General features: G+C 37.7%; 2 protein-coding genes across 2 annotated transcripts; one reads left to right on the top strand and one right to left on the bottom strand.

The window, feature by feature from the left end:
• Positions 1 to 8,974, bottom strand: LOC113045733 (oxygen-regulated protein 1-like). The gene is given in 5 exon segments (XM_026206338.1): positions 1 to 2,103; positions 2,105 to 5,463; positions 5,600 to 5,756; positions 7,094 to 7,773; positions 8,789 to 8,974. Coding segments are annotated over 4 exon segments (6,288 nt in total). The 5' UTR covers positions 7,763 to 7,773; positions 8,789 to 8,974.
• Positions 8,975 to 10,776: 1,802 nt separating this feature from the next.
• Positions 10,777 to 15,188, top strand: LOC113045732 (transcription elongation factor A protein 1-like). The gene is made up of 10 exons (XM_026206336.1): positions 10,777 to 10,985; positions 11,509 to 11,571; positions 11,669 to 11,774; positions 13,458 to 13,557; positions 13,700 to 13,845; positions 14,113 to 14,169; positions 14,289 to 14,443; positions 14,523 to 14,669; positions 14,753 to 14,824; positions 14,925 to 15,188. The coding sequence occupies exons 1-10, from the start codon at positions 10,911 to 10,913 to the stop codon at positions 14,931 to 14,933; spliced, it is 930 nt and encodes a 309-aa protein (XP_026062121.1). The 5' UTR covers positions 10,777 to 10,910; the 3' UTR covers positions 14,934 to 15,188.
• The last annotated feature ends 989 nt before the right edge of the window (positions 15,189 to 16,177 follow it).

Raw genomic sequence — 16,177 nt, 5'->3', positions numbered from 1 at the left:
CTATAGAATTGGGCAGTGTTGCCCACATCTGAGATTTAGACCCTCCCTCGACTCCTCCTCTTGTACTCTCCGACTGTCTTGACTTTGAGATCTGTTAGTACCAGATCCCGATCCCTCCTGAGGATGAACTTTACCATCAGGCAGTTTGAACTCAACAGATGCAAATGAAGACATACTTCCATTTTTCTTTGCCCACATTTTAGAGGACTCACCCATCGGAGAAACCTTAAGTTCCTTGTTTCTTCTAGCGTTCCCTCCACTGCTGCCATTATTGACACTTTGGGCATCTAAGAGAGGATCAGAGTCACTGCTATGTGCCATATTGAAGTATGTACACTTTGGTGTAGGGGGTTTAGCCATGTCCTCCAGCTCAGAAGAGGATATTACAGCCAGAGGCGATGCTTGGTTCTCACAATATGGGTAGGCTGAATCCTCACTTTTGTTGTCCTGAGCCGTGTCAGCTGATGTTGTGTCTCCATTTCCATACATCCCCATAGTTGCAGGAGGAGAGTTACGGATGAGGTGGTTTTCCTTGAGAAGCCACCTGCCTTTATCAATCAGCACTCCCTCTCCAGAGTCCACATTGTCTTTTAAAGCCATGCACTGTACTGATTTATAGTCTTCGTCAAGTGAACTTTTATCGCTTGGTGATCTACTGTGGGATACTGTCTCTTGGATTGCGCTTTTTGTATCCTGAAAAGAAGCAAGACTGCTGCTTTTTAAACTTGGACTGGGAGTGGGTTTTGATGTCATCCATGTGGACGATTTCATCAAGCCACTTTCTTTTACATGGTTTATTATTTTTGGCTTCTCTGAACTTCGTTTTATGATTTCTTGAAAGATACGTAATCTCTCCGCCTCCTCTTCTCCACTCTCTGTAAAAAGCTCCTGCGACTGGTACCCACCATTGTCGGATGTCTCAGGCCTATAATCAGACAAATCTGATGTATTTGGGCTCGGGAGACAGTTTTGACCATACTGATTATCTATCTTTTGGCAAGCCATAAACATATCCCTCATTTTGTGTTTGTCTGGCTCTATTCTGAGGTTGCCATTTGAATCACATTTGACAGTCAGGGTAGAAGACAACAAAGCCGAATTAATTAGGTCTAGCAGCTCTTGTGAGATCTCAGTTGGATGTAGTAGATAATGATAGCCATGCTCCATACCTAAACTCTCAGCTTTCTCAAACTGGTGCTCACTTTTACTCATACTGCCATATGACTCCCCTTCCACAGAATCGTTATTATCAGTACAAGAGTCTCTAACACTATTCACACTATTATGAGAATCAAGAGAAACCGAGTCTTCTTCTTCTACATCACACTCTTCAGCAGAACTGTCCTTTTTAGTCAGACTACCTTTCTCTAATGTCTGGACTTTGCAGGGTTTGGAATCACTTGTGTTTGGCTTTGTTTCTGTGACATCCTCATCCGCAACCTCAGGATCAGAGATTGTAGAAGAGTCTGGTTCAGCATCTGGATCTACTCGTTCACAAACTTCAGAGTTCTCATGGTCCACTTCATTAATGTCATGATCTTCCACAAGCCCATTTTCAATCTGTTGTGTTTTCACGTATTCAGCTTCATTAGTCATACTATTTTCATCATTACTACCATATTGAGTACTGCTGTTGCAGTGTGGATCATGATCCTCACCTTCTGAGATCTCTGGCACATCTTCTTGTTGATTTTCATCTTTGACATCAGGAGACATCATGTAATCATCTTCTTGGCTGGATGACTCTAATGTTTGCTCTCTACTTTCACCCTCTGTATCACAATGAGGTGATGTTGTCTCTGAGTGAATGGAAATACATTCTGATGAGATGGACTTGTTTTCTTGTTCATGTCCTCCATCACTAATTGTTTCCTCAAAATCAGAAAGTTCAGCTTCCTCTCTGACGCAGTCCTCAATTGTATTGTGCTGACTGTCCTCATTTAGCTCAGCTGCCTCTCTGTCTGAAAATGGCACACACTCAGTTTCTGATGCTGGACATGAGCATTTGGCATTTGTGTCTTCGGGTTCTGAAGCATCTGATTGCTTGCTATTTACCCTGATGTTCTGAATGCTGTCCTCCTCCTCTACATCAGTGTCTCGTTCTTTCTATGATCTCTGGCATTCCATTGTCCTCTCTGTCACAAATATTGTCTTGGTGATCAGAGAGCTCAGAAACGTCTTCTACATCTACATCTGTTATTTTTTGTTCTGATGTTGGAGAACGATTTCCATCACCATCTTTGTTTTCAGATTCAGAGTCTTCATGCATTACCCTTTCTTGCATGTTCTCTGCATTCATCTGGTTGTTATCAGATGTTTCTAAAACCTCTTCTTTACTTGAATCACTACCATTACCCTCAGGTGACTGAATGGGCACTGCTATACCAGAATCTTCATTGCCCATGTCCTCATCTATAGTTTCGGAGTCAGGGGAATGAGCTTGGATTAAACACAATTCCTGAGATTCTTGTTCCATTTGATCATTGGTTTTGTCATTGTCTTGGTCAATATTCTCCTTTTCCTCTTCCATGTCAGCAGCTTTCTCTAAACTACCACTTAAGGAGCCATCTTCATTTTCCTTTTCTTTACCTGAAATTTCACTGATGGTATCATCATGTTTGATTGGGTCTTCTTGATTAAAATACTGTAGTTCTCCTTCAACAAGAGATGAAATCTCTCTGTGAATATCTTCAGGCATGTTCAGTTCATCCAGTAACTGTTCTATACTAAAACTGCACTGTTTGTCCTGATCTTCTGTTTCTCCTTCTAAGTCCACTTCTACGGCAAACTCCTGCTCTGAGAATCTTGGTGACAGCGGAGGACTCTCTTCAAAGACATTTTGGTCCTGGAAATCTCTCCAACTTTGTTTTAGTTTGGATGAAGTAGAACTTTGAAGACTGGTCAAGCTGGCCTTTACCTCATCTTCATCTTTAATACTGGATATTTTTTCCAAGGACTGCATTACCTGCAGGGCCTCAGGACAGACATTCGAGTTGCTGGCTTGTGATTCATTTTTGTAGAGGACTGAAAGTCCATCTCTCAAAGTCATCAGTGACAAGAAAGACAGAAGAGCTCTTGAGGGAGACCCAAAGGCAGAGGCCACCTGAGAGGAAAAATCCGGGAGGCTACTCGACTTTTCCCTTTCCAGAGCTGTTAAGCGGGTTGGACTCAACGCCTGCTTGATGGACTGAACAGACAAACACAACTGCTGCAAAACTGGTTTCATGCCTGACTTAACTCTGACCTCTGTATTTTGTGATGTCCCAGAAGAGTCAGGAGGGGCCAAGTTCTCAGATGACTTGTGCATTCTTACAAGACCTTCCTGTTCAGAATGTAACCTCAAAATTGGCATCGATTTACAAAATCCTCTCTGCCTCTGTGGTTCGGTTGGCTCTCCCTCACACATTATTTGTACAGGTGGGCGAGAAGTTGGCCTCTCATCAGCATTATCTTCGAGAGCAGGGCCTTCAACATCTACGCGATCTATTTCAGGGTTATTTTTAATCTCAGAGCCATCAGTGGAGTCACTCCCTATCTGGAAAACTGCTCTTGGTACAATCTCTGGATAGCTTGTCTCATCATGGTAGGGCAAAGATTCTGGTTCAATTTTATTTAGCCAGCTTTCAACGTATTGATTTACACTGGAGGAGGATAATTGTAGCACAGGCAATGATACACTTTCACTCAACTCCTGTTTTTGTTTAGAGGACTTTTTTGATCTGACACCATTCATTGACCTTTGTTTCGGTAGCCTCTTTATTGGGGCTGGCGACTGAATGTCTAAACTGTTCCTCTTTAGTTTAGGCCCATGAGAATCATGGTCATTTGTTTTCACTTTGTGGGAAATGTCTTTAATAGTTTTATCTTTTAACTTGAGATCTTCATCTGACCGACTTTGATTCCTTGTACTGAGATTAACGTCTCTAATCTTTGGAGAACTTTCAAATGTTTTTGTCTTCTTATTTTTGTCTCTTACAGCTTTGGGTTCACGTCTGTCACTTTCTGCTGAGCTAGTCTTTTTCTCTGATACTGTGTGGCTTAGTGTGTCTGACGTCAATTGTAGGTCTTTTGAAGACCCCGGAGCACTGCCCCTTATTTTTCTCACAAATCCAGATGATTCAGAAGAAGTACTTTTCTTAGATTTTTTGGACTTTGGTGCATTATTTTTATTATTACTAACAATGCTTTTATCTTCAGAGACTTGTTCCATCGCTGCTGCTGGATGGATAATTTCCTTTTCAGTCCTTTCAGACATACCCTCAACCAATGTTTGTTTTTCATCATCGGTGAGGATGGATGGATTGTTGTTTGTCTTTTTTGGAGGTGTTGAACAGGCAGATGATAATGATAGCATATTGGATTTTGCACCATCCTGGGAGTTGGAACTTGTGGACTGCCTAGTGAGATCTACATCGCAATCGTTACTTGACGAACGGGGTCCTGAGTCTGTTGAGCCTGGCTTGATTTGAGGCAAAGCTTTTGTGTGATATCCAGGCTTGTTGTCCATATACACCTGTGTATTTGCATTGTAATTGTCACACGTACCTTGTGATTCATATATGTGCATCACAGTCTCTGTTATTCCCATCGTCGCATTGTTTTGTAGCTGAAGAATCTGTGCAACACCTGATGATCTAAAGGAAGTGTCAGACTTTTTCTGCTTAGCCTCCCCCAATTCACTCTTCCCAGATTTTGACACAGTTCTTGTGCTGCTGCTACTGTTGTGACTGACCACACAATAACCCTCCGTCAACTCTCCTTGTCCAGTTCGCTCCATGTATGAGTATGCACCTACGGTACTCTCCTGAACTTCAGTCTCTGAAACAGTTTTGATGTTTTCGACTGAGGCCTCTTTTCTTTTTTGTCTGGGACCTGGAGTGGGTAGCCTTCTATAGATGGACTTGGGCATTTCAGATGATGTATCACTGCCATAATGTTCCTTTTCTTCATTGATGAATCCTACAGATTTGTTAGCGAGTGTATTGATTTCTTTAGAATCTAGGCTGTGAGGTCCATTCGACTCTTTGCCTGAGTCATTGGTTACTTCTAATGAGTTTACACCTGATTGTGGCTTGGAATTGCACCTCTGCTGGTTATTAACGGAAATGCGACTCAGTGTAGTTGTCCAGTGGATCATTTCCTCTTGTTTTATAGTAAGATGCACCTTCATCTCCACTGTCATGCTGCCATCTTCATTGACCCGAAAAGATTTTTCAATGTCGTCTTCAGTAGGCATAATGGGGCAATTCCTCTGCTCCACACCATTCGTACAGTCACAGGTCTCCATCTCATCTGATCCCAATGGCTGACTGCCTTCGGTTTCCATTGATTCATTATTTGTCCTGTTGTGCTCTGTCAGATTTCCATTTAGTGACTTATTGATCTGCTCTACAAGGAACCTCTCAGAAGATAAAGAGAAATTCCTTGATCTTGAAATAGTCCCAGATGGAATCTTTTTTTCTTCTTATGGGTGAATGATCCGATATTATTAGAAGACAGAAGATGGAAAATGACAAGTGGGAAAAAAACATAATTAAACTTGAAAAGCAAAGCAAAGTGCTAAACAAAAATTATTAAAAATAAAAAAAATTTGGCTCACGTAGTAGTGTCTCAGTTTGTGTTGGATGAAAAGATTCAGATATCCTTGACTGGACTTTAGTAGAAGCTTGGAGATCATAGATTCCTGTTCTGAAGGGTTCATTACCAGCTGCAACAACAATCCCAGAGCACAAGATGAGGGCAGGAAGTCCTTCAACCTATAAACAGAACATAAACTTATGTGCATACAAGTAAATAACATTATTCATTTTTCAGAAACTTTAGGACATTAGTTTGACAGCTAACTTGAGTTTATAAGTCCGTCATGTGTGTGACATTACTCAAGACACCATTGGGACATGAGTTATTATAGTATACTCTCTCTCACAGCTGGGGGTAAGAATTTAAACATCATGGCTTAGTACATCAAGGACTGACGGAATGACAGTAACGAACAGTGTTAGGTAACGATGTTATTTTTTCAGTAACGGGGTAATCTAACTAATTACTTTCCCCATTGTTACAACGCCCTTAACATTACTGGACGTTAAATGTGGTACATTACTATGCATTGATTTAATAAACTATGTAATCCGAACACACCCCTGGCTCACACAGCTAGTGAGGAGGTGGCACATGCGTCAGGAGCAATCCGATGAAAAGTTGCCATTTTCAAGGTGGAGATATAAGCACTACTTCAAATTCATTGTGGTCAAAGGCAAGAATGTGCATGTAATTTGTACATGTAATGTGTGACACACGCATCTACAAAGCTAGTGGCCAAAAACACTTTTCTTACAAAGATAATACTTGGAAGTGCAGGATTCTGTTGACGTGCAATAAATATCGAAAGTTATGTACAAACACCTGTCTGTTCTACTCATTTCAACTGACTTGTGAAAACTGCTAAAAAAATAAATTGAAATTCTTTGACATATAGAAACTTTTTTTTTTTTTACCCAAATAGTTACATGTAACTAGTTACTTTTATTATAGAGTAATTCAGATACTAACTCAGTTACTTTTTGGAACAAGTAGTGAGTAACTATAACTAGTTACTTTTTTAAAGTAATGTTCCCAACAGTGGTAACGAACAAAGACATAGTATACTTTGAAGCTTAAAAGCCAAAAAGATCAAAATACTGCACGACAACATCCCTAGACAACACATTCAATGACAAGACAAAGCAAAACTGTCTCAAAAATATTTAAAGACAGGTATTGAATAAGAGCCGTTAAATAGTTCTAAAATCTTGTACAAAAGCAAAGCATTACAGTGTAATATCACAGCATTTTAGATCATTTTCTGTTAGTCAAAGATATTATAATTGTGTTTACATAAAATGCATCAAATTGAATGTACTCATTTTTAGAAAAAATTGATGATAAAAAAAAGAGTAATTCATAATTTTTTAAGGCCACAGTGATGTGTGAAATAGAGAAAAATGATTTCAGTAACTCATAGTATTAGCAGTTTGAATTCTTAACTAGCTGCAGTTACCAATGTTTGCTATAATTTTAACTAGGAAAACATTTATATATACGATATACTTACTCTTCTGCCATCTTCTGTGTAAAGCTTCACAACTGGGAACTGCATCACTTGAGAAAGATAATCCAAAAGAGCATTAAAACTTGGAGCTGTTCTTCTATGAAGAACAACTACTCGCTTCATACTTGGATCCCTGTTTTTGTACACTGTCAGTCTCTTTGGTGTTCGTACCATTACTCTGTTTTCTGCCATTTTTCCTGCCCTTGTGGTCACTTCATTTCTCTTTACTTGCTGCCGGACCAGTTCCCTGCGTGCTTGACGTCCCGCACTGACAGGTCTGGTAGTGTTCCAAGGGACCTGTCTCTTATGGACCTCATCCAAGTTAAAAGGCTTGACCTTTTTCTGATCTGAGCACAGATAAGAGCTCCCATCCTGCACATCATCAAGGGTGCGGACAACATGTGTTCCCCTGGGTGTCGTTATGGTCCTTACCCCAAATGGCAGAGGCACTTTCTTGGAGAGGGCATCTAGAAGGGCATCAAAGGTTTTAAAAGTGCGGCTGTTGATGACCATCCGGTGCCCTGTGAACTGAGGGTCCCCGCTCTTGTAGAAACATACTCTCTTAGTAGTAGTGGGGTCTGGTTGGGGGTTTAGTGATCTGGAAACCAATGTCTGCACACTCCCCACAGATATGTCAGGATGGGGTGCATCATTAATGTGTGTTGTGCTCATGTTAAGAGATACTGAAAAAAAAAACAATAGTTTAAAGTTTTCTTTTTCATTGTGCATAATAAAAATATAAATTATGAATTGCATGGCATAACATTGTTCTGTTCTTACTATCAGTTTCCTATTAGGTTTAATTCTACCGCACTGAAATTGCTTCCAAATTCACTTTGTGTCACCCATAAAGCAAGTGTTTTTGTAAATAATTGTACTCTGGGGGACCTTCAGCTAATGACAACAAAACACAACCTTTAAATTATGTGATATGCTCTTTGTAATGAAGGTTCTATACTTTGCAATTGTTACAACTACAAATGCATTAGAAAAATCAATCTGTAGTTCATTAGCAGCAACAGCTACATTCGTCTTTCAGGTATTGTTTTCAATTTTTCATCCTAGTCATTAATGAAATGGCTTCCTGCAGTCAACAGTGAAATGGCTTCTCTTAAGGACTAGAAGAGTTTGATCAGGAATGTTTGCTTAACATGATCAGGTATAAGAATGGAAGTCACTGAACAAATGCTAATGCTAATATTTACTGAACTCAAACTAGAAGAGATCAAACAAATAATGTATGTACACACACACACACAATAAAACAACCTAAATCCTAAAAAAAAACTCTAGAAAAGGTATTATGGAAACCGATCACTATTCCTAAATGTAATGTTATCAGAAAACATCCTCTTTATACAGATTGCTTTGTCATTTGGGATGGACAGTCTCATTCAATTGACAAAACATGCTCCTCAATAATTTTTCAGTTCAGTAAACCATTGCACAACAGCCACAAGACATGTTCTGGAAAGCATGATTCAAAAGCACACACATATATAAAGCCCAAACTAAAATTTCCTTCCAATCTGCTGCAAACTAGTTACATAAAACAATCTATACAATGTATCTTAGAGCAAACACCAAAACGAATACTACCTTATGATTAGCTTGCATCAAGAAATATACAGAAAGTGCTACTAGTTTCTATGTTACTATTTAGATGAACACACCAAGATTTGAAGCCACTCATCCTACCTTATTTCACATTTTCAGGAGGGTTGAGTTGGTGAGTTTGTTGTCCATCAACTGAAGAGATTATGAGCAACGCTCAAGGCTATTTTGGGACGGCAGGCATCAGAGTCGATTTGTGTAATCTTTGGTCACGATTAAACAGCATTTTAGAGACAGAGCATCAAGAATACTATCATTTTAAGCCTTCATATATTAAAACAAATGTAAAAACACAACCTTTTTAAACTTGTTGTTTGTATAATTTAATTAACATTTAATTAAATTGCATATTTAGCCTATGAGGTTTCAAACAGTACAGTACTGATAACCATAATAACAGTAAGTGTGATACTGAATGATATACAAACATAAAATATCATAATTAAGCGACAACCTCCACGCAAACCTTTCATCTGATCTCAACTGTTTACATAGCATAATACTTGCATCTTTGTCTCAACTGACTGTATAATTAACTAAACAAATTACACTTGTACACAATGTTTTAATAGCTTTCTCTTAAACATAATGAGACATGAAGTATTTTGTTCTGCTGTGTGTGATATCCAGCAGATGGGTGAAGGTGTTTCTAATTTCTCTCAGAGCTATAAGCAGATTTAATGCCTCTGTTAATAGGGATTAGAGTGGGGTGAAGTGGAGAGGTTTTATGCTGTAGCTGACTATAAGGGAAAGGGAAGCCTCAGCTGGTAAAGCATGTGTCTCTCAGTGGGAGCATAACTGTGACTACGGAAGCACAGCAGGAATATTTTGATTGTGATTGGTTTACAGCAGAGCAACACCATTTATAAATGCATTACATCTGGGGAGATGGTAATCTTGTATCACGTGAATCAATCAGCGTGAGATATGAATATGTATATAATAAAAATATGGACTTTACTTGCTGAATCTGTTCATTCTTTAACTTTTATAAATTTTTGTTCATAATGAGACATTGCGCAATGTTTGTTCATTTATATTCAGCAGTGTCTAGTAATCTCAAGGCTCCCCGTCATGTCTCAGATAGTTTTAAAGGATTTCATTATCAGCATGGGGTGGAGATTAGCCTTGCAGTGTTTCTAAGGAAATTTCAAGCAGTTTGGTTTCCGCGAACAGTTTTGCTCACTGATCAAGCTCTTACTCTATTCTATAACTATTGTAGTTGGGTTTCAGAACAGTATAAAGAACAAACTAGCTGTCATTCTCAAAACGTGCCATAATAATTATTGATTTTGTTGGTTATGTAGGTTTAAGAGCGAAACAAATTCACCGGATGTGGAATCACGTTGTCTTGATCTCTAAGGATTAGAGGCTTGCACACATGCAAGATGCTGAGTAAGACAGACATGGGATTTTATTTAATAACAAGCAAGCACTGGGAAAGAGAAAGTGACAGCGCATTTAACTTCAATAACATAAGGAGCAAAGGGTTTTACATTTAGTTACTGACTATATATATATATATATATATATATATATATATATATATATATATATATATATATATATATATATATAGTCTTAAACATTCTCACACATCCATTTTAATTCAAGCATATAAGGCCCGAGTACACATACCAACACACCAATATAATTCGAAATGCTAACCAAAACAACTGGTTTAGTAATATATCCCCATTAACTGATTATAAATGCATTGCCAGTGCTACCTTATCCGACAACAAAACCTGTTGTTGTTATGTTGTGTCAGCCGTCGTAGTAAAACGAGCACGAGCGCCATCTAGTGTTGCAAACAGAGGCCACCGGAATCTCACCACACGGTACTTTCAGATCAAATAACTACCAAATCGCCCCATACCATACAGCTCAATATATTTTCATTCTTGTGCACAACATTTGAAACAGTTGTGTCTGCAATTTCAAGTGGTTGTAAGGATACACTATATTAAATATATTAACAGAACGCGCGTTCGTTTCTTCGATTAGTCTTGCCTGCGCTTACGTCGATTTATTAATGGCGCTGCTAGTCAACGGTTTGATTAGTGATGTCTGGGCTTTTCATAGAAACGCCTTCCTGCCAGAGCTGTTGCGTACGCCGCCGGTTTAGTGGTGTGTTCGCGTGTGCTTCTTCGTTTTTTACATTTAAACTCAGTTTAATTTTTTTATTTTCCTCTAAACATCTAAAATGGGTAAGAAAGAAGAGGAAGAGATAATTCGGATCGCAAAAAAGATGGATAAAATGGCACAGAAGAAGAACGGGGTGAGGTGTTTTGTCATGAATGAATTCCCAGACGAGGCTAACGTAGCAAGCTAACAGCTATATACATGAAGAAGAACTGATTTCATAATCTGTAGCGAAACTGGGGAGCTGTTTTCTTAAATAGATTTAGTGATTAATGCTTAAATGTAAAAAATATATAGTGGTTTAGTTTGTTTTTTAAGAAACTCAACGCTTAACGGGCAAATTAGCAACATTAACGTTAACTTAGCTATTAGCGCGGAGACGCATTGGGTCAGTCAGCGGGAGGCAGTAATGCTACTGATTTCTTCTAAAATGATAATAAAAAAATTATTCTGGCGTTCAGTATGCTTATGTATATATAACAAAGCAAGATTTTACACAGATGGTGTCGGTAAAAGTGATGTTATGCTAATTAGATGTTATGCTACATAGTTGCTTCTGTTGACGTTTCATGCTTGGGTATGATTTAAGTTTATTGTTTCTATCAGTTTATCGTAGTGCAATGTATTTTACTAAGTAGTGTTCATTTACTTTTTATTAGGTTGGTGCACTGGACTTACTAAAGGAACTAAAGAATATCCCCATGACCCTGGAGCTTCTGCAGGTATGTTGTATACTCTGTTGTTCACTGCTCATTCATTCATGCTTCAGTACTCAGATAGAATTTAAAGAGAAATTTCTTCTGCTTTTCTTATGAATAGTCTACGAGGATCGGGATGTCAGTCAATGCCATCCGCAAGCAGAGCACAGACGATGAAGTGACCTCACTGGCCAAGTCCTTGATCAAGTCCTGGAAGAAACTGCTGGGTAAGTGTAATAAAGAAAAGGGATGCACCCGTACCATTTTTACAGAACCGATCCAGTACCAAAGATTCTGAGTATCAGCCGAGACCGATCCGATACCACCTCTGTTTTTATTTTTTAATCAACATAGGATTTCTACATCTCATTGTTTACTTGATCGTTACTTTAAACATAATCTACTAAATATAGACAACTTAATTTTAAAAATAATAAATGAAAAAAAAAAAATATAATCATAATCAGACAAAAATACTATTGTAAACTAGTTTAGCAGCAAAAAGTTATTCTAGAAAAATCATGAGTGCACAATAATTTGATAATCTAAACATTATTTAGTGGGGAACAAATATAAGTGAACACATGTAGGACTAAATCTGGTGAAATGTTCCATTGCTTTTTTTTTTTTTTTAATGTAAAATACATTCATGAAAAGCTCTCTCTCTCTCTCTCTCTCTCTCTCTATATATATATATATATACATATACACACACTAGAAACTAAAATACATTTATTTTAAATGTATATGATTGGCATATGATAGATAGGACAGAACAAGAATGGCTATTCATAATCTTTCATTGCACAAAAGTAATATAATACGAAGGCTCAATACAGAGTGAAGTGCTTATGCGCATCCTGTGTGTAGAATAATGCACTTGAGGCAACATGGAGTCACAGTGCTCAGCATAAAAATGTTCAAAGTCAAAAGTGAAATGAGATTAATGCGTAGTGTATTAAATCTGTGCAATAGTTTGATCCTTTTCTTTTAACAGTTTTAAATCTCATTTACTGTGTGCTCTTGGAGAAAGTTTCGTTCTCTTGACTGTTGAAAACCAAATGTGACTCGCAGCTTGAATGCTGAATGGAGGATGACAGACAGCCGCAGTGGAGGGAAAAGTTTACATGAACTTGACTTAAATATTCCTCTGCACTTCACATTAAACTATGGAAAGGCTTCAGAACACTTGGAATATAGTGCACAAAAACTTTATGCTGCTTTATAATGTTTTTGTGCCTTTCGTACGGCTTAATAATAACAGATTAATATACACACAATAACGGATTTGGATCGGTCTCGGCCCAGTATCAGAGCTGATACCAATATTGAGTATTGGATTGGTACATCCCTAATCAAGAAATAACACTGGCATTTTCATTTCAATCTATATTTAAGCAAAAAATTTATTTTAAGCATTTCACACAAGTTTTCCCTCCATCTTTACAGTTTGGTTGAATTCCTCATATGTAGTTTCTTGGTTATTAAGAGGTCGTAAAATGCTTGAATCTGCATGTTTATATCTAATTTATACTGCCATTAAAGTATCAATTCCGTTCATTGCACTGCACACAATTTTTTTTATATAAATACATTTTTTCTTATTTGTCAAATACTTTCTGGGGCTTTGTGCATAATATGTATAAAACTGTATAATTCCAAAAACTGTAGCTGTTGCTGTTAATATAATTTCAAGTTTCTTTTTTAGTTTCTTGACTAACATTTAATATAAGTCACCATGGGTTTGTGTTGTTGTCATACCATTAATTGCCTGTATGTGGTAGCAACTACAGGTTTCCTTTTGTAACAGATTTCCTACTGAGTCACCACAGAGATATATATAGGCCAGTTTCTGATCATTGTTAGTATTACACTGATGAAATTTTTGACGAGTTTGTTTTGACATCCAGATGAACCTGCTGCGGAAAAGAACTCGGAAGAGAAAAAGAAGGAACGCACAACACCAGTGGTTTCACCGTCTCAAGCCAGCCCAGAACCCAGAGAGGAGAGGTACCAAGACCATGTTAATGGTCATAAAATTATTATCAAATTTAATAATCACATTATTCTTGATCTTAGGCCCTAAATACTGCTTTATCAAGCTTTCACACCCTCTTTAACTTTTTCATCTATCTTGTTATTTCTCTCTCAGCTCGAGCAGTAATTCTAGCAGTAAGAGTGAGTCTGTGGATGTTACACCCAACACATTGATAGCCACTTTCCCACGAGCACCAGGCACATCTGACTCAGTCCGTATCAAGTGCAGGGAAATGCTGTCAAATGCTTTGCAAACAGGAGGCAAGTCATGGCAGGCAATGTTTCCGCACACACATTCTTCTCCTTGTTAAGTTGCCATACAGTGTCTTGCCAAGTGTATTTAGACTTGTTACTTATTTTGTTATAAGTCATTCATAACATTCAAACTTCAGTGAGGGTGCAAAATACATTAATTACTTTAATTAATGCTTATGTAACGTTTATAAATAATTAGGAAATGATTGATAATTGGTCTATAATATATCAGTACGTTTTAACATAGTTTGTGTTGTCTTATTTTTCTTTTAGATGACTACATTGCGATTGGTGCTGACTGCGATGAACTTGGAGCTCAGATTGAAGAATATATCCTTTTCGTATTCATCCCAAAAAGTAGCAATTTTTATTGAAATGTGAGCAAAGTCTAAAAAATACTAGTTGCCAGCATGCTGAATTTCACTCGCATTTCCTTGACCAGCTTGTACGTATCTTTTTGGAGTTCAAAAATACTGATATGAAATACAAGAATCGTGTACGAAGCCGAATTTCCAATCTTAAGGATGCAAAGAACCCCAACCTGAGAAGGAATGTGCTGTGTGGGAATGTGAGTCCAGAACGCATAGCAAAAATGACAGCAGAGGTGAGTGACAACCAGTATTAAGTAATTCTAGGAACATGTTATCTCTCATACTGATGGTATGGAAATCTAAATCCAACAGGAAATGGCAAGCGATGAGCTTAAGGAGATGAGGAAGACTCTGACCAAAGAAGCCATCAGGGACCACCAGGTGTCCACTTCTGGAGGCACCCAGACTGACCTGTTCACTTGTGGGAAGTGCAAAAAGAAGAAGTGTACCTACACCCAGGTAATCATACACAATGCTTTATGAATATTGGTATAGGTTTTTATATATACATGTACATTTTATAAATGCACAACTTTCTTTAGGTTCAAACTCGAAGTGCTGATGAACCTATGACAACATTCGTCTTCTGCACTGAATGTGGAAATAGGTGGAAGGTATGTTATTCCTTTTGCTGTTTTATTTTGTTGTATCCATTGAGGAATTCAATCGATGAATATTTCATTAACGCTGTCTCTATTCAATCTGTTTCCACAGTTTTGCTGAAGCTGGGGGTTGTTCTCTGTGTTTGGAGATGTAGCTAAATTCCAGGACCACGTTTCTGTATCATGGACAACAATTTAATGGCGCACCTGATGTACAAAGGGCCACAATAGATCCCATCAACCGCTTGTTTTATTATAATGGTCCACAAACTCATGTCCTGTGTTTTAACTTGACGTTTAGCTAGGCCATAGGCCTTTGGACTATGATCAATGTTGTTGAATTTCTGTTTTCTTTTACCATCACTTTTTATACGTAGTTCAAAATTTTGACAACATTCATATTTAGATAGTTTTGCTTTGCTCTAAAGAAAGCTAGTCAAAACTTTAATTTTCCTAGACAAACTTGCCCATTTTAAAATAAAATGCTTTTAGCGTATGTTTGCTTTTGGTGACGACTCAAGATTTTTTGAAAACCTTGTTCATTTGGAAGCTACTTTGAGTCTCTTTGTCACTCTGAATTATACATATTTATATGCATGATTTACAAATTTTTACTGTGTACATGGCTTTTACTTTCAGGAGTAAAATGATTTAAAGCTTGATGGCAATTGTGATTTTATAGATGCTACATTATACATCTGAGATGGCTGATTTTTCTTATCAATTCTCTTTTTTGTTGGTGTTAGGGTTAGAAAATTAATAGTCTTATAGATCAAGGTATCTGTAGATTCTTTTTTTTTTTATTATTATTAAAAAAGCATTGGAAACTTTAATGCTTATATCAGAAATGTAGGCCTCTTATGAGTGCAAGTATAATATAGAACAGCTTTTTATAATAACCTTTTGTGCATGGTATAGGGATCTGAATTGCTTTTTTTCTGTGAGGTTGATTTCTCCAAAAAGGGACATTATTTAACAAGCAAAAAACAGCATTCCCCATAAAATAGATGTATGATGATGAGATAATGTGTTGTAAAGAAAACACATATGTTTTGGCAATGTTACTTTTGACATCAGCAGTCAATACAAAGTGGATAGTACTTGCCATTTGCGGCCAGATGACATGTTGCTCAGTTTAGTGAATATCTATCGCTTTCTTCTCAAATGATTTAGCTGTAGTACCCACTACCACCTTGATGTCCTAACAAGCCCCTTGCATTAGCAATATCTCATCTGAATACCAAACGACCCTTTGGTGGTTGTTCTTGACATCCTTTTGTGCATATGGAAAACAGGAGGTTTATATCATCCCTAAACCGCTGCATCTTTGCTCATCATTTACTGTAGTTTAAGATAAGAAGAGCA

The sequence above is a fragment of the Carassius auratus genome, chromosome 27 (genome assembly GCF_003368295.1).
Source record: "Carassius auratus strain Wakin chromosome 27, ASM336829v1, whole genome shotgun sequence".
Classification (NCBI taxonomy): domain Eukaryota; kingdom Metazoa; phylum Chordata; class Actinopteri; order Cypriniformes; family Cyprinidae; genus Carassius; species Carassius auratus.
The sequence above is the reverse complement of the archived record's forward strand: the minus strand, read 5'-3'. Positions and strand labels throughout refer to the sequence as shown.

Excerpts from the sequence above, each read along its gene's own strand:
- LOC113045732 (XM_026206336.1), top strand. The coding sequence starts at position 10,911 with ATGGGTAAGAAAGAAGAGGAAGAGATAATTCGGATCGCAAAAAAGATG. Across the intron at positions 11,572-11,668 it reads TGACCCTGGAGCTTCTGCAG|TCTACGAGGATCGGGATGTC; the intron begins GTATGTTGTATA and ends TCTTATGAATAG. Across the intron at positions 14,670-14,752 it reads AGAAGTGTACCTACACCCAG|GTTCAAACTCGAAGTGCTGA; the intron begins GTAATCATACAC and ends AACTTTCTTTAG.